The 25,240-nt window shown below is 38.4% G+C and overlaps 1 protein-coding gene across 2 annotated transcripts in view; it reads left to right on the top strand.

Moving 5' to 3' along the window:
• Positions 1–25,240, top strand: part of LOC106883360 (transforming growth factor-beta receptor-associated protein 1) — an 83,077-nt gene that overhangs the window by 50,078 nt on the left and 7,759 nt on the right. For both annotated transcript variants that reach the window (XM_052971885.2, XM_089360211.1), the window contains exons 12-20: positions 1,669–1,860; positions 8,046–8,239; positions 8,488–8,556; positions 10,388–10,460; positions 14,741–14,875; positions 15,185–15,285; positions 20,616–20,727; positions 21,554–21,708; positions 23,194–23,266. In XM_052971885.2, coding sequence (XP_052827845.1) covers positions 1,669–1,860; positions 8,046–8,239; positions 8,488–8,556; positions 10,388–10,460; positions 14,741–14,875; positions 15,185–15,285; positions 20,616–20,727; positions 21,554–21,708; positions 23,194–23,266 — 1,104 coding nt within the window. The remainder of the gene's footprint in view (positions 1–1,668; positions 1,861–8,045; positions 8,240–8,487; positions 8,557–10,387; positions 10,461–14,740; positions 14,876–15,184; positions 15,286–20,615; positions 20,728–21,553; positions 21,709–23,193; positions 23,267–25,240) is intronic.

Below are 25,240 nucleotides of genomic sequence, written 5' to 3'. Positions count from 1 at the left end.
TTAATTGCTTTATCTACCTGGGTACTCTCGATTTAGGAGGGTAGGAGGAAGCAGGATCGTGCATGCATGTATAGAAATGGTCATGGGAGAGGTGTGCTTATAGGTATGGTGATATGGATTGCCTGTAGTTTCTTGGAATATGTATAAGTGTGACGAGGTATGTAAGTATTGGAGTGTAGTGGCATGGGATAGTGGGGGTGTGGGAGGAAGATATGCAGGTGCATAAATCTTGTATGCAAGAGGTAGGTATGGAGGGGACAAGTATGTGCAAGCATGAACATGACACGAGAGTAAGAAGAATGTGTGTGTGTGTGTGTGTGTGTGTGTACTATCGATACATGGAAAACATTTGTGTACATTGTATTGAGTTTAGTCACATTTTTTATTGTTTCTGTGAAATAGAGACATAGTGAAAGTATAGTTCAATTAACTGAATAATCTGTTGACTTTTCCAGAAATTCAGAAATAGCAGCTAATGGCTTTTGTTGTGCATGTCAGAGAGAAAGAGAGAGAGAGAGAGCGAGAGAGAAACTGAGTTCTAGAACGCTGTATGTCCCACCCACACTCAACAAGAAAACTTTTCAAACACTCTACCACAATGAACCAAACTATGTCTCTAGATCCCTTCTTTTCCTCACATTTCTGCTTCATGTACTATGATTACCTCCCACTCCCCAATCATATCCTCTTGACCCAGTGCCACTATATCATTGTTCTGCTTTACAGTCCTCCTAGATGGTTACCCAGAGAGAGGGTACCTTGGGTATTCAGTCTGAGATGTCAATTGACTGTAGGGTAAATCATGCCTTCTGAAATTCACTTCCATTCCTCCTTGACCTGATCCAGTTAGAACTCTCTGCCATTACCTTAAAAGCTCTAGTCCTAACTACACTAGTATCCTACAGTCTGTATCCTAGCAACACTCTTATTTTATGGTCAGTGCTACCATCATCATCATTAAATGTCCATTTTTCCATGTTAGTGTGAGTTGGATAGTTTGACATGAACAAATGAGCCAGAGGGCTGTGCCTAGCTCCAGTGTCTGTTTTGGTATGGTTTCTACAGCTGGATGCCCTTCTTAATGCCAACTACTTCATAAAGTGTACTAAGTGTTTTCAATTTTTTTGGTGGTACCAACACTAGAGAAGTCACCAAATACCTGCAAGAGAAGAATGCCTCATCTGAGTGGGGTACAATATTGAGGGATATGAAAGTGTGATAGAAGGATAAGAGTGAGTGTCTTGCTGAAGAGATGAATGCATGACTTCTCCATCTGGAAAGAGAGAGAGAGAGAAAAGTGAAGTGAAAGCACAAGGTGAATATGCGAGAAAGAGAGAGGATAGTGGATAGGGATAGAAAAGGTGGATAGGTAGGTATATGATGAACTGAAGTGAAATTAATGTCAGAAAGAAATAGAGATGGAGAATGGTTTGGATGTAGTGAATATCAGTTTGGAGAGGAGAAGTGAAGAAAAGGAAATAGGACTGAGTTGGGATTTTATGGTTTTAGCAATGTTAGTGTATTACAATCAATACCTTGGCTATAGTAGTTTGTTCAGGTCAGTGTCCTAACTACCCAACTCCATTGTGTCCTTTTGTGTCATCCTGCTCCATCAAGCTTAAATGACAAACCTTATATCTTCTTTTACTCTTTTCTTGTTTTGACCAGCTAATCAGTTTGTATCCACGAATGCTGATGTCATCCTGTCAGTTCACACGGTCTGTGCCACCACTTCATGACATTGCCGATGTTAATCAGTTGACGAAAGGGGACAACTCCAAACTAACTGAGTACAAAGAGTTTCTACAGCTCTACCTGGAAGAGATCAAACACATGCCAGTTGCATCTGGCAATGAACAGGTAAGACTAACAACACCTATGTTATCATTCAAAATTTCTAAGGTTGTAAAGTCATTCATTTATCTTTTACTTGTTTCATCAGTCATTAGACTGCAGTCATACTGGAGCACCACTTCAAAGGATTTTTGGTAAAACGAATTGACCCCAGTACTTTTTGTTTTAAATGTGGTACCTTTTTCTATCAATCTATTTTGCTCAATCACTAAGCTACAGATATGTAAAAAAAACCAACACCAGTCATCAAGCGATGGTACTGGGAGGTGACAAACACAGACACAAAACACACGCATAACATACATACATGCACCCCCCTCCCACACACACATGTATGTGTATATATAAGAAGCTTACTTCTCAACTACATGGTTCCGGGTTCAGTTCCACTATATAGCAACTTGGGCAAGTGTCTTCTACTATAGCCTTGGGCCTACAAACCCTTGTGTATGTGTATGTGTGTACATGGGGTTGTGTGTGTGATGCGTGTGTATGTGTATGTAGTTGTGTGTGTGTGTGTGTTAGGTATATATATGCATTCCTGTGTGTGTGCATGTGTGCGTGCGTGTGTGTATGTGTGTGTGTGTGTGTACATGTGCATGTGTGCATGCATCTGTGTTGTGTGTGTGCATGTATGTGTGTGTGTGGTGTGTGTGGGAGGTATATGTGAAGTATATGTGCATTCATGTGTGTGCAGGTGCGTGTATATGTGTGTGAGTGTATATGTGTGTGTGTGAGTGCATGCAGGTGTATGTGTGTGCATGTGTTGTGTGTGTGTGAGAGGTATATGTGTGTTCATGTGTGTGCATGTGTGTGTATATGTACATATGTGTATGTATGTGTGCATGTATACAGAAATAAAATAAGATTGATTAAAAATAGGGAAAGAAAGGGGGAAGGGTACAAGATGAAAAAATAAGAAAATAAAAATTAAAGGTCTAAAATAGAAATGAATAAAATTATAAAAAATTATTAAAAATTAATACACTTAAAACATAAAAATTAAAGGGATAAAATATAAATTAATATAATCATAAAAAATTATTAAAAAATTATAAAAAATTAATAATATTAAAATTTAAATAATTCTATGGGAAAAAAATGCTAAAAATCGAAAAGGAAAGGGTTAATGGTGTAAAAAAATAAGATAGGATAAAATAAGATAAAGTAAGATAAAAAGTTACTTTTTAAGGAGGGTATAGAGACAGTCATTAAGAGGAGGGGGTTTATTGAGTCTGAAAGGAGTTTATGTTTGTTAACTGAAAATGTAACGCTGTTCCAGGCGGTGTCAGGAGTGTGTGGATCTGTGGTGCAGGGTGAGGCCAAAAACAGAGATATTAGAGGTGGAGTGGTTGACCAAGCAGAAATGACGGGCACCGGGGGTGTTCGTCTGTAGCCAAACGTCTCATAGGTGTTTGGTGAACCAGTCGGCCTGCTGGCAGCCCAGCTGACCAATGTAGAGTTTATTGCAGAGATTACATCTAATACAATAGATGAGGCTGGAAGAAATGCAGGAGAAGGAGTTTCTAATGTGGAGGGTGAGTTGGTTGGATCTAGTGAGGGAGGTGGTGTTGGTGATGAAAGGGCAGGTGTGGCAGCAGGATCTGGAGCAAGGAAAGGATCTAGGTGGAGCTGGGATGGAGGAGAAGAAGGTGCTACAGAGCAGTAGAGCACGTAGGTTACGGACATGTTTAAAGGAGGGCAAGGGTGGTTGGGGGGAAATGAGGTGGATGGTGGGATCTAGCTGGAGACGACGGAAGGCCTGTAGGATCCTCTGATGAAGGAGTAGGGTAGAGGGGTGGAAAAGGAGGGGAAGAGGGGTGCAGTTAGGGAATTGGTGTGGGGGAAGGAGAGAGGGTGGTGGTGTGATCGATTAGATGAGTGTGGGCAAAGGCAGTTTGGACAAGGGTGGATGGATATCCTTGATGCATGAACTGGTGGGCAAGGTACTGGCACTGGGTCTCAAAATCCTGGTCCCTGCTGCATAAGCATCAGAGGTGGAGGAACTGGGTGAAGGGGATGGCCCATTTGGTGTAGGAGGGATGGGATGAGGAAAAGTTGAGGTAGAGGTGGGAACCCGTGGGTTTGATGAAGGTAGAGGTGGTGGGAGAGTCAGAGGGGAGGTCAGTGGTGAGAGAGATACCTAGGAAGTTTACGGAGGTGTATATATATATATTACATATATGCATATATTTATATCTTTGTGTGTGTATATATATATATATATATATTTGTATATATATAAATATATGTGTAAATATATATATGCAGGAGTGGCTGTGTGGTAAGTAGCTTGCTTACCAACCACATGGTTCCGGGTTCAGTTCCACTGTGTGGCACCTTGGGCAAGTGTCTCCTACTATAGCCTCGGGCCGACCAAGGCCTTGTGAGTGGATTTGGTAGACGGAAACTGAAAGAAGCCCGTCGTATATATGTATATAAATATATATATGTGTGTGTTTCCGAGTCTGTGTTTGTCCCCACAACATTGCTTGACAGCCAATGCTGGTATGTTTATGTCCCCATAACTTAGCGGTTCAGCAGGAGAGACCGATAGAATAAGTACTAGGCTTACAAAGAATAAGTTCTGGGGTTGATTTGCTCGACTAAAGGTGGTGCTCCAGCATGGCCGCAGTCAGATGACTGAAACAAGTAAAAGAGTAAAGATATATGTATATTTATATATATACACACACACACAAAGATATAAATATATGCATATATATGTGTATATATATATAACAGGCAATAACAGAAGAATTCAAGACAGGCTGCCCTTGGGAGCAGCTCTATGCTAATGATCTTGCTCTAATAACTGAGTCACTGCCAGAACTGGAGACAAAATTTAGGGTGTAGAAGCAAAGTCTAGGATCGAAGGTCCTTAGGGTTAACCTAGCCAAAACCAAAGTCTTAGTAAGTAGGAAGGCCGTCAAATTACAACCTGCTTCAGGTAGATGGCCCTGCTCAATCTGTAGAAAAGGCATGGGTAGAAACTCCATATGATGTACCCGGTGTAAGCTATGGACACATAAAAGGTGCAGCAATATCATATATATATCATCATCATCATCATCATCATCGTTTAACGTCCGCTTTCCATGCTAGCATGGGTTGGACGATTTGACTGAGGACTGGTGAAACCGGATGGCAACACCAGGCTCCAGTCTGATTTGGCAGAGTTTCTACAGCTGGATGCCCTTCCTAACGCCAACCACTCAGAGAGTGTAGTGGGTGCTTTTACGTGTCACCCGCACGAAAACGGCCACGCTCGAAATGGTGTCTTTTATGTGCCACCCGCACAAGCCAGTCCAGGGGCACTGGCAACGATCTCGCTCGAAAATCCTACAGGAGCCAGTCAGGCGGTACTGGCAACGGCCACGCTCAAAATGGTGCATCTCATGTGCCACCCGCACAAGAACCAGTCCAGGGGCACTGGCAACGATCTTACTTGGCTTGCCGGGTCTTCTCACGCACAGCCCATTTCCAAAGGTCTCGGTCCGTAGTCATCGCCTCGGTGAGGCCCAATGTACGAAGGTCTTGCCTCACCACCTCAGCCCAGGTCTTCCTGGGCCTACCTCTTCCACGGGTTCCCTCAACTGTTAGGGTGTGGCACTTTTTCACGCAGCTATCCTCCTCCATTCTCACCACATGTCCATACCAGCGCAATCGTCTCTCTTGCATGCCACAACTGATGCTTCTAATGTTCAGCTTTTCTCTCAAGATACTTACACTCTGACGGGTATTCACATTGACATTACACATCCAACGGAGCATACTGGCTTCATTCCTTGCGAGCTTACGTATGTCCTCAGCAGTTACAGCCCATGTTTCACTGCCATGTAGCATGGTTGTTCGTACGCATGCGTCATACAGTCTGCCTTTTACTCTGAGTGAGAGTCCCTTTGTCGCCAGCAGGGGTAAGAGCTCTCTAAACTTTGCCCAGGCTATTCTTATTCTAGCAGCTACACTTTCAGCGCACCCACCCCCACTACTAACTTGGTCGCCCAGATAGCGGAAGCTATCGACTACCTCTAGTTTTTCACCCTGGAATGAGATAGAAGTTGTTTCCTGTTTGTTTGCAGTCTTTATTGCACCTGAACATCTGCCACAAACAAAAACTAACTTGCTAGTTAACCTGCCTTTGATGTTGCTGCACCTCTTATGTGTCCATAGCTTGCACCGGGTACATCTTATAGAGTTACTACCTACTCCTTTTCTACATACTGAGCAGGGCCATCTACCTGAAGGGGTTTGTGTTTTATCTACCTTCCTACTTATTAGGATTTTGGTTTTAGCTAGGTTGACTCTAAGGCCCTTCAATTCTAGACCTTGCTTCCACACTTGAAACTTCTCCTCTAGTTCTGATATATATATATATATATATATATATATATATATATATATATATATATATATATATATATATATACATATATATATATATATATATATATATATATATCATCATCATCATCGTTTAATGTCCATTTTCCATGCTAGCATGGGTTGGACGGTTTGACTGGGGTCTGGGAAGCCAGGAGGCTTCACCAGGCTCCAATCTGATCTGGCTGTGTTTCTACAGCTGGATGTCCTTCCTAATGCCAACCACTTTGTGAGTGCAGCGGGTGCTTTTTATGTGCCACCGACACAGGGGCCAGAGGAGGCTGGCAGCGGCCACGATCAGTTGGTGCTTTTTATGTGTCACCGGCACGGAAGCCAGTCAAGGTGGCGCTGGCATCGGCCACGTTCAGATGGTGCTTTTTACGTGCCATCGGCACGCGTATTACAACTACAATTTCCATTTGATTTTTATTTTGATGTTGATGTACTTGACTCAACGGGTCTCACATACATATACAAACATATATATAAAAACCTATTGAAAGTAATAGAAATGAAACTGATATATATAGATACATAATGAAAGCAACTGAAATTGAAACCATATGATAGTGAAAGTATTAATAGAGATGTTATTGTTTCACTTTTGACATATGATACTGAAACAGTGTAAGAGATTGCTCTGGGCTCGCATTAGGCATGAAGTTGAACATTTTTTTGGCCCATGTGTGTGTGTGTGTGTGTGTGTGTGTGTGTGTGTGTGTGTCTATGTTTGTACTCTGGCCATTGCTTGACAACCGATGCAAAATTTGAATGAAATCAGTTGGGTAGTTCTCGAATTTTAGTGATGCTGACATACAGACCCCCCACACACACACTTACACACACTCACATTCTCAGTTTTATATATATAGTTATATATGTATGTATATACGTGTATGTATATGTATGTGTATATATGTGTATATATATATGTATATATGTGTGTGTGTATAAGCTTTAAGATAAGATAAGTACCAAGCTTTAAAATTAAATAAGTACTGATGTCAACTCATTTTACTAAAGACCCTTCAAGACAGTGCTCCAGCATGGCCGCAGTCAACTGACTGAAACAAAAGAATAAAGAATACATACATACATACATACATGCATGCATGCATGCATGCATGTATGTATGTATGTATGTATGTATGTATGTACATTTATGTATATATAAGTATAACATGCTTTTGTCAACTTTTCTAGATTTTTGGTTGCTTTTTACTTTGAGCAAATGTTTGATCAGCATTTAAATACTCTACCTTGTAACTTTGTAAAGTTTGATTTGACAAATTTAAGAATATTTTGATGATACAAATTGTGTGTCACTACAAAAGGTATGATATTCTGGCTTTATACCCTGTTTTGTTAAGTATGTCTTATTGTGTACCATTGCTTATTGTGTACCATTTTCTATTAGTCTGGATGGATATTTTTGTTTAAGCAGAAACCACTTGGATTCTGTGAATCATTTGACTCTGGTATCTACATCATCAGCAACAGAACATATTTTTTCTGGTTTTTCAGTGTGGTGTAGTACCTGTTATTTGTGTTTAATTCAGGTACTGATGCTTTTCTGTGTCTCTATATGTACCTGCTGTGATATTATTCTCATTTACCATTATTTTGAGAAACGGTAATTTTGTATTGCTCACCTCCTTTATGAATTTTGATGTTGGGTGTAAATTGTTCAACCTAATTAGATCAAATTTAGTTTTGATGTTGTCAAAACCTATGCATGTTCTCTTCTTCATACAAACTATTTTAATGATATTTTGTATATGTGTGTTCTTTCCTTCTGTATATTGTAGGTCATTGATACTGCCTTAGTAAAACTGTACTCTGAGAATAAGAGAGGAGATCTGCTAACCCTCGTTGCCATTGACCCCAAGTGTGAATTAGCTGACAGTGCTGAGTGGTTAGAGAAATACCATTGCTACCACCCACTTGCCATGCTCTACTACTCCCATAGGGACTATGACAAAGCTCTGCAGACATGGATGAGGTTTGTGTACCATCACCACTATCATCATCATCATCATCATCATTATAATCACCATAAGATTATCATCATCATCACCACCACTATCACCATCACTACTCCCCCCATCTCTACCACTATCCGTACATCATCACCATCATCAATATCATCTTCATAATCATCATCGTCATAACCATCATCATTTCCTCCATCACCACTATCACCACCACCATCTTCATTGTAATCCTATTACACTATTCTCTCTGTTTCAGATTAATTAGTGGTGAACTTAATGATGACACCTTCCCTGGTTTGGATTTCGTTGTGGAAATTTTGGCTAAGTAAAGCCTTTTATCTGCTTTTCATTCTTTTCTTATTTGTTTAAAAAAAACAATCTATCTTTCTACTCCACCTCTGTATATATCTAAGAAAGCATTGTTGCTAGTGATAGTAATTGTAGTAGTGGTAGTAGTAGTGGTGGTGGCAGCAACACAGTGTGTGGTGCGTGGGGATTAATTTTGCCTTTACATGTATGAAGAAGTGTTGGCCCTATGCAAACCCATTTTAACCTCTGGGAAGGATTGGTCCAAGTTAGTTTGGACCTCACCCTTTGACTTGTCAAGCATATGTGGCTCTCCAAGGAGCTTGTGTTCTGTTGTCATTGCTCTCAGAAGGTCATTGAGGCACAGAAATCACCACACTGAAACGAGGACTGGACATAATTATTAAAAAAAAACTGCACATCATCATCATCATTTTAATGTCCATTTCTCCGTTCTTGCATGCGTTGGACAGGGTTTATTGAGACAGATTTTGTACAGCCAAATGCCCTTCCTGTTACCGACCTTTATCTATTTCCAAGCAAGGTAATATAATGGCAGAATGTGTATGACACAGCAGAAGTGAGCTAGAACATTAAAACTTAGTGTGCATGCAGCACAGCAGAGTTCAAGGTCAATCTGTGCCAAGTGGCTTCACTCTGCATGCTCTAGCTTCATTACTATGGCAACAGTCCAGATACTTGTTGATCAGACTTCACATATATATCTCAGACTGGAGTTTGGTGCAACCTTCCAGCTTGCCAGCCCTGGTCAAACCGTCCAACCCATGCCAGCATGGACAATGGACGTTAAATGATCATGATGATGATAATGATGATATTCTTTTATTCGTTTCAGTCATTTGACTGTGGCCATGCTGGAGCACTGCCTTTAATCGAAGAAACCGACCCCAGGACTTATTCTTTGTAAGCCTAGTACTTATTGTATCGGTCTCTTTTGCTGAACCACTAAGTTACACACCAAGTGTGTAGTAAACACACCAACATCGGTTGTCAAACGATGGTGGGGGGACAAACACAGACACACAAATGTGTGTATATATATATATATATATATATATATATATATATATGAAGGGCTTCTCTCAGCTTTCGTCTACCAGATTCATTCACAAGGCTTTGGTTGGCCTAAGATTATAGTAGAAGACACTTGTTCAAGGTGCTACACAGTGGGGACTGAACCCGGAATCATGTGGTTGATATACTTATCATCATCATCTATTAACGTCTGTTTTCCATGCTGGCATGGGTTAGACAGTTTGGTTGGTAAGCCGAAGAACTGCACCAGTCTCCAGTCTGTTTTGGCATGCTTCTTATGGCTGGATATCCTTCCTAATGTCAACCACTCTACAGAGTGTACCAGGTGCCTTTCACATGTTTTTCTCTGTGTGTGTGTGTGCATTCACTACTGCTTGGCACCGGTGTTGGTTTGTTTACTTCCCCATAACTTGTTTGGCAGAAGAGACTGACAGAATAACTATTAGACTTAAAAAATAAGTACTGGGGTCAATTTATTTGATTAAACCCTGCAAAGCAGTGCCCCATGGTTGCAGGTCATTGACTGAAACAAGTAAAAGTTGAAAGATAGAATTTTTTTGCAGTAACTAAAGTAGTTTTATAACAAAGGATACAATACATGATATCTCATGATAGGCTGTTTGTGAACATATTTCTTAGATTAATTATCTCATTATCAGGATACAGTTATTTTTCTTTTGTTGTTGTTGTGATAATCTAAATGTTGTTATTTTGATATTCTACTTGTCATATTTTTTTTTTCCAAATGTTCATATTAATTTTCCCCACCTCTTTTCCTGTTGGAACTTATTCAGTCTAAAAGAACACAGTTTAGTGTGGAAATATGTGGAGAGAATTCTACAGATTGATCAAGAGATGGGAGTTAAGGTAAGTACGACATCTCTAGCTCCTTTTACTTGAGAGAAGTCATAAGAATTTTTTACTATAATCTTTGGTTAGAATCTATGAATTATAGGTTTGTACTTATAATCTATAAGCACAGGCATGGCTGTATGCCAAGAAGTTTTCTTCTGAACCATATGGTTCTGGGTTCAGTTCATCTTCATGACACCTTGGTCAGTTGTCTTCAGCTATAGACCCAGGCTAATGAAAACCTTGTGAGTGCATTTGGTAGATGGAACCTGAAAGGAGCCCATCATATATCATCAATCAACATTTAACATTCGTTTTCCATGCTGGCATGGATTGGATGGCTTGACATGAACTAGCAAGGCCATAGGCTGCACCAAGTTCCATAGTTTGTTTGACTTGGTTTCTACACCTGGATGCCCTTCCTAATGCCAACCATTCCACAGAGCATACTGGGTGCTTTTTAGGTGGCACCAGTACATATGTGTGTGTGTGTTTGTGTGTTACTGTCTTCTTGCCTTGACATTGCATGGTAGTTGTAAACGAATCTCACCATCATGCATATGGTATCCTTCGTTCCCTTTCTTCTGTGAAAACATGTCTGGTCATGGGGAAAATATTACCTTACTTGGAAACTGGTGAGGGTTAGCAACACAAAGGGCATTGAGCTGTATAAAATCTGCCTCAACACAATTCCATCTGACTCCTACAAGCATGGAGAAGTGGATATACAAATAATGGTGATGAAGAATCTTGGGCATTAGAGTTAATTTTAGAGGAGTAGATTTTATTGTAGGGTGGTGAACTTAATCTTGGGTATAAGACTCAATCCACTGTCTTGTTTTAAACCACCTCAATTGCTTTTGTGGGTTTTACTCTGTTTCTGCTTTAAGGATAACTTCATCTCTTCTTCTTACAGTCTTGGAGGCCCTAAACAATAAAGGGTCATGACTGTTGCCTTTACCTCCGTGAGTAAACAGTGAAAAAAAGGTGGTGTAGGTTTGATGGTTCATGTCTCAAGACTAATGTTTAGGCAAGTCACTTACTAGGTCCACTTTAGCTGCAAATAGTAGAGACACTACAGAGGTGGACCAATGGGGTTAGTTTTACATATTGTTAAATATATTTAAATCTTTATTGCCCACAGCAGGCTAAACATAGAGGGGACAAACAAGGACAGACAAAGGGATTAAGTCGATTACATCGACCCCAGTGCGTAACTGGTACTTAATTTATCAACCCCCGAAAGGATGAAAGGCTAAGTCGACCTTGGTGGCATTTGCACTCAGAATGTAATGGCAAATGAAATACCACTAAGCATTTCACCCGGTGTGCTAATGATTCTGCCAGTTCACCACCCTATATTGTTAAATATATAATTGACTTACTGTGTTGAAATCAAATATTACACATTAGATTTGATTTCTATGCTGTAGAGTTGTATAATACAATTCTACAATGTAGAGTTGGAATATAATACAACTCTATAATACATGAGTTGTATTATAGAGTGACAGGAAAATCACACCTAGTTCACCTTGCAAAGTGGTTGGTGTTAGGGAAGGCCTCCAGCTGTAGAAATCATGCCCAAAACAGACATTGGAAATTGATACAGTCCTCTGGCTTGACAGATTTTGTTGTACTGTTCAACCCATGGTTGTATGGAAGGTGGACATTAAATGATAGTGATAGTGACATGTACCAATAGAGGTACATGAGTGTCGAACCAAATTTCTTTTAATATATTGTCTACAGTCTTTAAAAAGGTGTTATCAGATAATGTATATATACATCTATGTGTATATGTATGTATGTATGTATGTATGTATGTATATATATATATATACATATATATATATATATATATATATATATATATATATATATATATATATATATATATATATATATATACACACACACACATATATATATATATATATATATATATATATATATATATATATATATATATATATATATATATATATATATATATATATATATATATATATGGGGACGAGGTTTGCCCCCGTTTATGCGAATACGGTGATGGGTTACTTGGAACAAAAACTCTACCAGGAAATAGAGGAGAGATATAACACCGAATTTAGGAAGTTTATAGAAAAAGCATGGAAGAGATACCTGGACGATTGCTTCATAATCTGGACCAAACCTCAAAGCATTGTGGAAGAATTTAACACCCTCCTGAACAACCTACACTCATCCATCCAATTTACAAAGGAGATGAACAGTAGCAAATTACCATTTCTAGATATAATGGTAATTAAAAAGAACACCGCCATTACCACAGATATATATTACAAACACACAGACACACACCAATACTTGAACTTTAAATCGTGCCATCCACCCCATACAAAACGCAACATACCATACTGCCTAGCCAGGAGAATATGTACTATTGTAGAGGATATAGAGACCAGAAATCAACGCCTGATGGAACTGAAAGAATTTCTGCTGAAGCAAAAATACTCATCACGACTCAAAGAAAATGGTATTCAGCGGGCTTCGAAAATACCCATACAACAACTGAGGACACCGCAAAGAAAAGACAAACAGGAAAAGATCATTCCATTTATAGTGACACAAAATCCATGCCACCAGAACATCTTTAATATCGCCAAAGCGAACTTACCGAACCTTGCACAAAGTAAGGAATTGAGAAATATCATTACAGATCAAAATATAACTCTCAGTAAGAGACAACCTAAAAACTTGAAAAAGCTATTAACAAAGGCAAGGTTTGACCTCAGCAACAAAAATCAAACATTCACTGTATCCAAATGCAATGATAGCTGATGCGGCACATGCCGATCAATCCATACCGGCCCATATATGAACACAAAAACAGGGAAAATATTCACCAATGCGAACATGAACTGCAAAAGTAGAAATCTAATCTACTGCATCAAATGCCCTAATTGTGAAGAACTGTACGTTGGCCAGACAGGTAATGCACTATCGGAACGCTCACGGGTACTTCGACAACAGATTAAAAACCCAGAAGTCCGCCAAATACCACTGAGTAACCATCTGGCAACATGTGGTCATCAAACTTTTATTATATTTCCATTCCATAAACTTTACAACCGGAATGAAATTGAAAGAAAATGCAAAGAAAAGGACTTTATTAAGAAATTCAAACCCACTCTTAACAAACAATGATTAAATCCATCTTACTTGGGGTTTAAAAATCTTATCCCTGTAACCAAAAGACAAAAAATCTCTCAGATATCATCATTTCTATAAATAGATTTGGCATCATTTCTAAGAACAGCCAAACACCTACTGGGGTTTAAAAATCTTATCCCTACAACCCACATAAAACAATAAATTAAAATATCATCATTTCTAAAAATAGATTTGACATCAATTCTAAAAATAGCCAAACACCTACTGCTGCTGTCCAAAGGAATTGGTATAAAAGACAGAAAACCAGCCAACTTATTACAGTCTGTTAAAGTCTGTCATACCGGCCATGACGAAGGGAAATAGCCCTGAAACTCGAGTCGCCTTTATATATTTATATTTATATATTTGATCCTTTATATTGAACACTCAATATTTCATCTACATTCAATACTTTCTTTCATGGTGCCATCCATTTTTATTTTATTTTATTTTATATTATATATTGTATATTATATTATATATTGTATATTCCATATTCTATACCCCACATTGGTTCTGCAGGAATATAAATAAAACATAAAAAACAGACAGTGTTGGAACTCTTTTAAACAAAATAATATATATATATATATATATATATATATATATATATCATCATCATCATCATCATTTAACATCTGTCTTTGATGCATTCATGTGCAGGATGGTTGAAAGGAGCCAGCCTGGTGGAATACTACCCCAGGCTACTGTGTCTGTTTTGGCAGGGTTTTTACGACTGGATACTCTTCCTAACACCAACCACTCTGGTAAGTGGACTCAGTGCTTTTCACGTGGCACCACCACCAGCAAGACAAGGAATTTTGAGAGGGTCAGGGGCATTGGAGGAGGGGACTTTGTGTCAGATAATGAAAAATTAGAGTGTGACAGAGAGACACAGAGGCAGAAACAAGTATCTTGCTATTGAGGACGGACATGGTTATATGATATATATGTATATAGGCCATCAGTCGATTGTTAGAAATGTCTTGTGACATTAAAGAAATTATTCAAACTTTGGAATTCTCTAATGGCAATTGCTGTAATTTGTTTCATAATTAATAATCATGCTTATGATTTTTATTCATTCTTATATGGTTTTCCAGGTTTTCACAGAACGGTCTGCAAGTGAAGAGGAATCTGATAAGATGGCACCTGATACCATTGTTGATTTCTTACATAGTTTTCCTTTGGCTGTTGTTTTTTACCTTGAGTTTCTAGTCTTTCAGAAAAAACTACAGGTTTGTGGAATTTTTTACTATTCTTTTCTTTTTTTTGTATCTTAGTACATTTGTTTTTGTTTTTTTTACATAATCTGCACGATCTCACATGCTTTTGGTAGAAAAGATATAACCAAGATATCATCATCACCACTACCATCAGCATCATCATTGCAAGCCAGTGAAAGTAACCTCTGTATAGTTGCTTACTCTTCTAGAAATAGAAGCCAAATCTGCTTTGAGTGGATATTTTATTAATGGCTGCAGACGAAGTGTTTCATGTTAGAGTGATTCTCTGTCATTAGTACTTGTCTCCACATTATCTTTCAGAGAGAGAAATACCACACTCACTTAGCTGTCTTGTATTTAGACCACGTATTGAAACTACAAAAGGACAGTACCACTCCAAGCGAAACGATAGACATAGCTAGGTAGGTGTCATTCACTTGTTTGCCATATTTTCCATCATACAAGTTGAATTTTTCATTTTGCAGACCAAAATTTATAATCAAAAAAGATAGGTTGACTTACATACCAAAATGACTTTGGAGGAGCAGAAATTCTATGTGAAATGCAGCAGGATTTGCAAAAAGAGAGTGACAATGTTTCAATGTTTACACTGTATATATATATATATATATATATATATATATATATATATATATATATATGTATATATATATATATATATATCATCATCATCGTCGTCGTCGTTGTCGTCGTTTAACGTCCGCTTTCCATGCTAGCATGGGTTGGACGATTTGACTGAGGACTGGTGAAACCAGATGGCTACACCAGGCTCCAATCTGATTTGGCAGAGTTTCTATAGCTAGATGCCCTTCCTAATGCCAACCACTCCGGTACTGGCAACGGCCACGCTCAAAATGGTGTATTTTATGTGCCACCCGCACAAGAGCCAGTCCAGGGGTACTGGCAACGATCTCGTTCGAAAGTCCTTACACATGCCACAGGCACAAGTGCCAGAAAGGCGACGCTGAGCACAGGTGCCATCACGATTTCGCTTTCGCTTGCCCCAATAGGTCTTCGCAAGCTGAGTTTCGTGTCCAATGAAGGAGACGACGTTGGCATGGGTGCCAGTTGTCGAATTTAGTTTGGTTTCGATTTCACTTGCCTCAACAGGTCTTTGCAAGCGGAGTTTAGTGTCCAATGAAGGAAAGGTACGCATAAGTGAGCTGGCTACACCCCTGGCAGAGGCCTTGGATTTAGGTCTCACTTGGCTTGCCAGGTCTTCTCACGCACAGCATATTTCCAAAGGTCTCAGTCAGAAGTCTTCGCCTCGGTGAGGCCCAATGTCCGAAGGTCTTACCTCACCACCTCATCCCAGGTCTTCCTGGGCCTACCTCTTCCACGGGTTCCCTCAACTGCTAGGGTGTGGCACTTTTTCACGCAGCTATTCTCACCACATGTCCATACCAGCGCAATCGTCTCTCTTGCACACCACAACCGCTGCTTCTTATGTTCAACTTTTCTCTCAAGATACTTACACTCTGTCGAGTATGCACACTGACATTACTCATCCATCGGAGCATACTTATATATATATATATATATATATATATATATATAGTTATATGTTGAGACTTAAATATTGATTTCTGAGCATTTCCTCATGTCTGCAACATATAATTTTTTGTCTTTATATAGAGTCTGACGAGCTGTCCACAAGGCTTTGGGTTTGTGGATATGAAACCTTTGGTAACTCTATGTTCAAAATTAAAAATTTTTGTTGTAATAATTACTGCTCTATTCTTTAGAGTGTGCTTCTTTTCTGATATATGTTTTATTGACTATATATATATATATATATATATATATACACACACACATATATCATCATCATCATTTTTGTTTAATGTCCGTTTTCCATGCTGGCATGTGTTAGACGGTTTGACTGAGGTCTGGAGAGCCAGTGGCTTCACCAGGCTCCAATCTGATCTGGCAATATTTCTACAGCTGGATGCCCTTCCTAATGCCAACTACTCCGAGAATGTAGTCGATGCTTTTTACGTGCCACCGGCACAGGAGCCACTTAGGCGGGCCTGGCATCGATCACATTCGGAGAGTGCTTTTTATGTGTCACCGGCACAGGAGCCAGTCAGTGGGTACTGGCATCGCCCACATTCAGGTGATGCATTTTACATGCCACCAGATCAGGAGCCAGTCAGTGGGGCACTGGCTACAGTTATGATTTTGGTTTTACTTGACTCAACAGATCTTCTCATGCATATCATATTGCCTGACACATCAGGGGTACTCTTAAATGGGCCAGACATGCAACACTGGCATCAGCCATGGCTGCAATCTCATTTTAGTTTTCTTTTCAATCACAGCATATCTCTAAAGGTCTCGGTCTCCTGTCATTTCCTCTGTGAGGCCCAATGTTCGAAGGTCATGCTTCACCACCTCATTCCATGTCTTCCTGGGCCTACCTCTTCCACAGGGTCCTTCCACATTTAGGGAGTGGCACATCTGCTTACGTACTGGAAAATACAATGTATAATTTACTACACAACCTATTCTTTCATATCCCCCACACCCCTCATATTTAACCAGACCCCCCCAAAATAATTTGTTTACTTGATTAAATGACTGATTGCTTAACTCTTTAGTATTCAACTTATTCTATCAAATGTAACACTTATTTATTCACATTGTTTTGAATTTATCTTGCATTATCTTGTAGCCTTCAGATTTTGATTATGTGGCTGTATATTTTTTAGACTAGCATTGTTGGGTAGATATGAGAGGCTGGATCCAACCGGTTTGAACATAAAACAGGTAGAACATTTGGGCTGGATATGGCAAGCCAAGTGATACCTAAAAGACCCGGCAAGCCAAGTGAGACCTAAATCGAAGGCCTCTGCCAGGGTGTGTACCTTCTTACGTTGGACACTAAACTCCGCTTGCGAAGACCTGTTGAGGCAAGTGAAATCGAATCGAACTAATTTCGACGGATGGCACCCATGCCAACGGATGGCACCCATGCCAACGTCGTCTCCTTCATTGGACACAGAAACTCGGCTTGCGAAGACCTTTTGAGGCAAGCGAAATCGTGATGGCACCGGTGCCCTGGCACTTGTGCCGGTGGCACGTGTAAGGACATTTGAGCAAGAACGTTGCCAGTGCCGCTGGACTGGCTCCCGTGCAGGTGGCATGTAAAAGACACCATTTTGAGCGTGGCCGTTGCCAGTACTGCCTGACTGGCCTTCGTGCCGATGGCACGTAAAAGCACCTACTGCACTCTCAGAGTGGTTGGTGTTAGGAAGGGCATTCAGCTGTAGAAACTCTGCCAAATCAGATTGGAGCCTGGTGTAACCACCTGGTTCACCAGTCCTCAGTCAAATCGTCCAACCCATGCTAGCATGGAAAGCGGATGTTAAACAATGATGATGATGATGATGGCCAGTTTAAATGCTAAAAGTCTGCTCTGTTATATTGTAGTCTACTGAAAGAAAGGTATCAAGGGTTTTTTCAATTTGTTAAGCAAAGGAACAAATATCCCTTTCCCTATTTTTTCTATTTGTTTTCCATTAATTTTTAGTTGGATAATTAAGTAGAGAGCCCACCTATATTGAGCACGTTATATATTAAGCAATCTAGGTGCTGTATGGAAACAAATTAGTTATATGTTTCTGGTTCACTGCACAAGTATCTTCTACACTAGCCTTTGATCAACCAATTTCACACAGTTTCATTTACCAAATTCACTCACAAGGCATTGGTCAGCCAGAGGTTATTGTACAAGATATTTGCCCAAAGTGCCATACAGTAGGAGTGAACCAGAAACTATGTGTAAACTAACATATGTGTGTGTTTGTGTCTTTGTGTTTGTCCCACATCTGCTTGACAACTAGTGTTTGTTTGTTTACACCCCTGTAACTGAGCAGTCATCATGTGTGTGTGTTTGTGTGAGGGCATATGGCCTAGTGGTTAGGGTGTTGCACACACAATTGTGAGGCTGAGGTTTCAATTCCTGTTCTTGAGCAAAACACTTCATCTCACATTGTGCTACAATCGTTTCAACATCTGATGTATGGTACACTGTACACCTGTACTAGCAATGTCAATTTGATGGAGGGAGTGAGCACATGCGTTTGATCACTATAAGCAAATCATTTGTGCAGATCTCAGCAAAAACTGAACACCTACACTATATATATATATATATATATATATATATATATATATATATATATATATATATATATATATATATATATAAATATATATATATATATATATATTAGAAAAAATAATAAGGTACTCAGAGATCTGGATGGTTGTACATTTACAGATTTTTATTAATATGTCACATGTTTTTTATAAATCATATATTAGAGCTTGCATTTACTCTAATATATTCTTCAGATTTGAAGAATCTCTGAGAACCTTATTATTTTTTCTAATATATATAATACCTGTACATCACATCCAAACCTTCTAATATATATATGTATATATATATATATATATATATATATATATATATATATATATATATATATATATATATGGCAAATAAAAGATGGAAGATGGAATATACGACAATTTATTTTTAATCACAGCAATTGTTTCAACACATCTAGCATTCCTTATGAGTGGGACACTCAAACAACTGGTTCAGGAGCATCTCGTGGTGCAGATGTATCTTGTTAGGTGATAAATAAATGCAACTCATTAAAATAACTGTTCTGCAATGTAACTTACCTTTTTGTAGAAAGAAAAGCAGCCAACTGGATGAGATATCTTCATTTATATAGAAGATCAAAAATAAAATCTTAGATGGCAAAAAGGGAAACGAACACACAATCCAGTGAGAAAAGTATGAAAAATCCGTGAGGAATCGATGCTAGATGTGTGGAAACAATTGTTGTGATTAATAATAAATTCTCGTATATTCCATCTTCTGTCTTTCATTTGCCATATTCATAACGATCACTGTGAAAGTGACCATGCTTTACTAGTCAGCTACCAGGTGTAAACCATTCATTTTATTATCCATTATATATTTATAAACACACACACATACATGTTTGTGTGTCTTTGCATTTATGTATGTTACCCCCACCTATTGCTTGATAATGGGTGTTGGTTTCGTTATGTCTGTGTAACTTAACAGTTTGGCAATTGTGACTGATAGAATAATTACCAGACTTAAAAAAAAAAAAAAATACCGTGCTGTGCTCCATCATGACCATAGCTAAATGACTAAAACAAGTTAACCATTAAAGCTACAGGCTTCATCAAACTGATTCCATGTTCTTAAGTGTAGAAATATTAGTTGTATTGGCAGGTGGCCTATGGGTTAGCGTATTCGGCTCATAATTGTAAGGTTGTGAGTTCAATTCCAGGTGGAATGTTATCCTCTTGAACAAGACAATTTGTTTCATGTTGCTCTAGTCCACTTAGCTGACAAAAATGAATTGTACCTGCAATTCAAAGGAGTCAGCCTTGTCATTTCCTGTGTCTCATGTTTAATTTCTCTGTGGACTACTTTAAGGGTACATGTGTCAGTGGAGTGCTCAGTCACTTGCACATTAATTTCATGAACAAGCTTTTCCATTGATCCGATCAACTTGAACCCTTGTCTTCATAACCAACAGAGTGCTAATTAAGCTAGAAATATTAGCTGGTTTTGTGTTCCTCTCCAACGGGATGAAGGAATTGAACTGGCAATGATCATTGCAGGAATGATTGCAACAGTTTCTGATTTCATGTTTGGTTTTGTTGTTGGTTGCAGGTCAAAGTTAAGACATCTGCTCCAGGTATCTGATCTCTATAGAGTGCAACTTATCCTAGGCAAAGCTAGAGAAATGAATATGCATGCAGAGTGTGCAATCCTCTACGGTAAGGTATGTTCGTAATGTTACAACAGAATCTATCTGAAAGGTATGTCCCATGGTTTACATGGCATTGTTTCAATTATTATTGTGTTTCATAAATCTTAAGAATGTGTGTACATGTGTGAGACAGAGAAAGACAGAGAGAGTGTACATGTCGAGTGTGTGTGTATATGTGCATGTGTCTGAGTGTGTTATGAGTATAGTTGTGAGAAAGCGTGTGAGATTGTATGTGTGTGAGTGTGTGTATATGTGTGAGAGTATACTTGTGGGAGTGTGTGTTTGTATGTGCAGGTATGTGTATGTGAACATGTGTGAATGTATCTGTTTGTGAGTGTGTGGGGGTGTATGCGAAAGTGTATATGCGAGGTGTGTGTGTGTGTGTGTGTGTGTGTTTGTTTGGGCTAATGAGTGTGTAAGTGATGTTGTTTAACACTGAATCAACCAGAATTGAGCCATCTTGTGATCAGAAGCATTACAATTGTGACTCTTGTTTATTGCAATTGTGACTGTCTTGCGTAACCTACCTATCTTTCCTTTTTTAAAAAAAGATATTAGCGTACGATTTTAGGGTGACTTGGGTTGCTACTTTTTGCAGGTTGAGTGACAACACAGAAGCTCCCTCATGGCTCGTATGTAAGGGATGTGTGGTTTGGGATACGTGCTTAAAGAGGACATATGTGCATGTGTATGCTTGTTTATATATAAGGAATGTGTGTGTGTGTGTGTGTGTGTGTGTTCTAATGAATAGGTTTTCTTGCTTTCATGAGTGCATATGTTGCATGTTTCTGTCAATCCAAAGTTTTCACAACTTTGCCAACTACTGGTTTCCTTTTAGCTGGAAGAACATGATAAAGCCTTAAAGATTTTAGTTCACAAACTGAAGGATTATGGTGCTGCTGAGAATTATTGCCTGGTCAATGCCAAAGATGCTGTCTACAAGAGGAAACTCTTCCACATTCTACTTAGTGTTTACCTTGATCCTAGCTATGAGTAAGTTTTTTTATACCTTTATTCCTGAACCTCTCTTATGATAGACATTATTTTATACCATTATTCTTTTCTTCCTTTATACCTTTCTTCCTTTATATCTTTATTCCTCTATACTTTTATATCTTTATCATTTTATTTCTTTATTCCTTTATACTTTTATACCTTTATTCCTTTATACCTTTATTCCTTTATATCTTTATTCTGTTATTCCTCTATGCTTTTTTACTTTTATACCTTTATTCTTTTATACCTTTATTCCTTTATACTTTTATACCTTTAATCCTTTATACATTTATTTCTTTATACCTTTATTCCTTTCTTCTCAAACCTCTCTTATGATAGACACTATTTTAGACACCACTAATCGCTAAGATAATACAGAAAGCCATCACATGACTATACCAATGCAGTCGTCTCTCTTGCACACCACATTTGATTCCTCTTATGCCTAACTTTTCTTTCAAGATGCTTACACTCTGTTAAACATGTACACTGACATTGTACATCCAGCGAAGTATACTGTCTTCATTACTCTCAAGCCTACGCATGTCCTCAGCTGTTATAACCCATGTTTCACTGTCATGCAGCATAGCTGTTCACACACAGGCATCAAACAATCTGCCTTTCACTCTGAGAGAGAGGCCCCTTGTCACCAGCAGGAGTAGGAGCTCTCAAAGCTTTGCCCAACCTAATCTTATTCTCACAGCTTCGCTCTCTGAATAACCACCTCCACTACTAATCTAGTTGCCTAGATACCAGAAGCTATCTACTCCCTCTAGCTTTTTCCCTGGCAGTTGATGGAGTCTATTTTCCACACATGTTCAGAATTTATTATGCCTATGTACCTTCCACATCCAAGAGTTAGTTTCTCTGTTAACCTTCCTCTGATGTTGCTGCACCTTTTGTGTGTCCAAAGCTTACACTGGGTGCAGCTCCAGATCGGGCTTGATCTAGCAGACCTATGATCAAAATATTCCAGCCTTGACAATCCTACTGATAACTTTTTTTCAAGTAACATGTATTTAATATTATTTTATCTAAAGGTGCTGAACTGGTAGACTTATTAGCATGCTGAGCAAAATGCTTAGCAGCATTTTGTCCATCTTTACCTTCTGAGTTCAATAAGTACCAGTTGAGTACTGGGGGTCAATGCAACTACTTACACTTTCCCCCAAGCTTGCTGGCCTTGTGTCAAAATTTTAAACCAATATTACTTTATCTAATGTTGTCTTCAATAGCATTTTTTAAAGACAGTAGTGGCCAAACTTTTTAAAGAAAATTTGGCTGCTACTTCTAGCAACCACAATGCAATTAATTGTTTTGGGCTTGCAGCACTGGTTTAAAGATAGATGTAATATGGTAAGAAATTCAGCTAAAATTGGAAAAGAGTCTATGAAAAAGGAGTTAAGATTACAGAAGAATATTAGGAAATAATCTGCCATCAGTTAATGAGACAAAATAAATGAAATGTTCTTTTACTTTCAGGAGACGAGACATCCTTATTCCGCCCGCAATTGCTCTTTTAAACAGCAATGTTGCCGAGTTTGATTCTATAAAGGTCTGTATTATACTGATAGATGAAGAATTAGGAGATCTAATAGATATGCAAAATAGTTCCAATAATTACTGGTTTATAACTTGTCATTATGTTTCCTTGTGTATGTGTGTGTGTGTGTGTGTGTATTACCAATTAACTTCCATCTTCCATACTGGTATGGGTTCAACAGTTTAACAGGATGACAGGTTCAAGAATTGTGTTGTGTTCCAATGTCTTTCTTGACACGGTTTCTGTGGCTGGATTCCCTTCCTAATGCCAATCATTTTGCAGAGTGTACTGGCTGCTCTTTCATGGCACCAGCACTACTTAGGTCACCATAGTTATTCTTTCATTCTTTTATATTTTTACTTCTTTCATTCTTTTATATTTTTACTTCTTTCATTCTTTTATATTTTTACTTCTTTCATTCTTTTATATTTTTACTTCTTTCATCCATTTGACTGTGGCCATGCTGGAACACTGCCTTAAAGGGTTTTTTAGTTGGAGAAATTGATCCCAAGACTTATTCTTTATAAACCTAATACTTAATTCTGTCAGTCTCTTTTGCTGAACCACAAAGTTATGGGGACCTAAACACACCAGCATCAGTTGTCAAGTGATGGTGGGGGAACAAACACAGACACATGCACACACACAAATATATACATAATTTGTCAAAATATTTTTGTTGCTTTGAAACCGTGACCTGTTCACTGACAAAATTCTGTGAACTAACTGAATCAACTGTTTCTTTCTCAAATGCTGCATGGAATTTTGTCAGTCGTGGTTTCAAAGCGATGAAAATATTTTGACAAATTAAATTTAAATGTTGAAGTGAATCTAACAGTTTTCATGTGTTCTTAAATGGCTTATAAACACCTTCCACGCTGCATTGAATTTGTTTTAGCGTGCAATCTCAGATCAAGTCACTTGGTATGCAAGTACATCTCTGTAATATATATATATATATATATATATATATACACAGGGTGTGGCAGAAGTAACGCCCTTTTGTATTTGAGTTTTCTACTTTCTAAATGAGTTTCTTTGTTATTTCCTAAAACTTATCCAATTTTTTTTTGTTAGTTTATTATTTGTTTTCTTAAATAATGCAACAAATTTCTGTTCAATAAAAAATGACTCAATAAATATTTATATACTATAAAAGTTATTAAATGCAAAAAATGTTACTTCTGCCACACCCTGTGTATATATATATGACGGGAGAATATACAAATAATAACAACAGACGAGGACAGGTGGTGTAAATAACAAAAGTATATATTAGTATGATGCTCGGGAATACGGAAAGTCTTTGACGTTTCGAGCTACGCTCTTCAACAGAAAGAATACAGAGACAAGGAGAAAAACACGGAGAAAAAAAAATTGAATAGTGTTCAGTCAACGGTTCCGTCTACTAGATCCATTTACAATTTTTTGGTCAGCCTCAGGGTGTAGTAGAAGACACTTGTTCAAGGTGTTACACAGTGAGATTGAATTCAGAACCATGTGGTTGGGAAGCAACCTTTTTACCACACAGCCATGCCTGTGTCTATTAGCATATGTTTATACATAAATTTACTTCGTGTTGATATTGCTTCCATTGTTTAGCGAATGTTCCCACTATGACCATCTTGTTTTCTCTCCTAATATGTCATATCTAACATTAAGGCAGTGACCTGGCAGAATTGTTAGCACCCTGGGCAAAATGCTTAGTAGCATTTCATTTGTTTTATATTCTGAGTTCAAATTCTGTTTTTGGGGTTGATTGAATAAGTACCTGTTGAACACTGAGGTCAATATAATCAAACTTACCCTTTCCCCCCAAAATTGTTGGCCTTGTGCCAAAATTTGAAACCAATATATTCTGTCTAGTACTTTTATATCTAGAATTTTGTTGTCTCAAATTTGTCCACTTTAAGGCAATATATGAGTTAAATTTGGCTGATTTCTCTGGAAGGTTGGTCAACTTTATAGAGTCACCTTTATTGGCAC

This window comes from Octopus bimaculoides, chromosome 11 (assembly GCF_046866305.1).
Source record: "Octopus bimaculoides isolate indiv1 chromosome 11, ASM4686630v1, whole genome shotgun sequence".
Taxonomy (NCBI): domain Eukaryota; kingdom Metazoa; phylum Mollusca; class Cephalopoda; order Octopoda; family Octopodidae; genus Octopus; species Octopus bimaculoides.
This window is presented reverse-complemented; position numbering and strand designations above follow the sequence as displayed.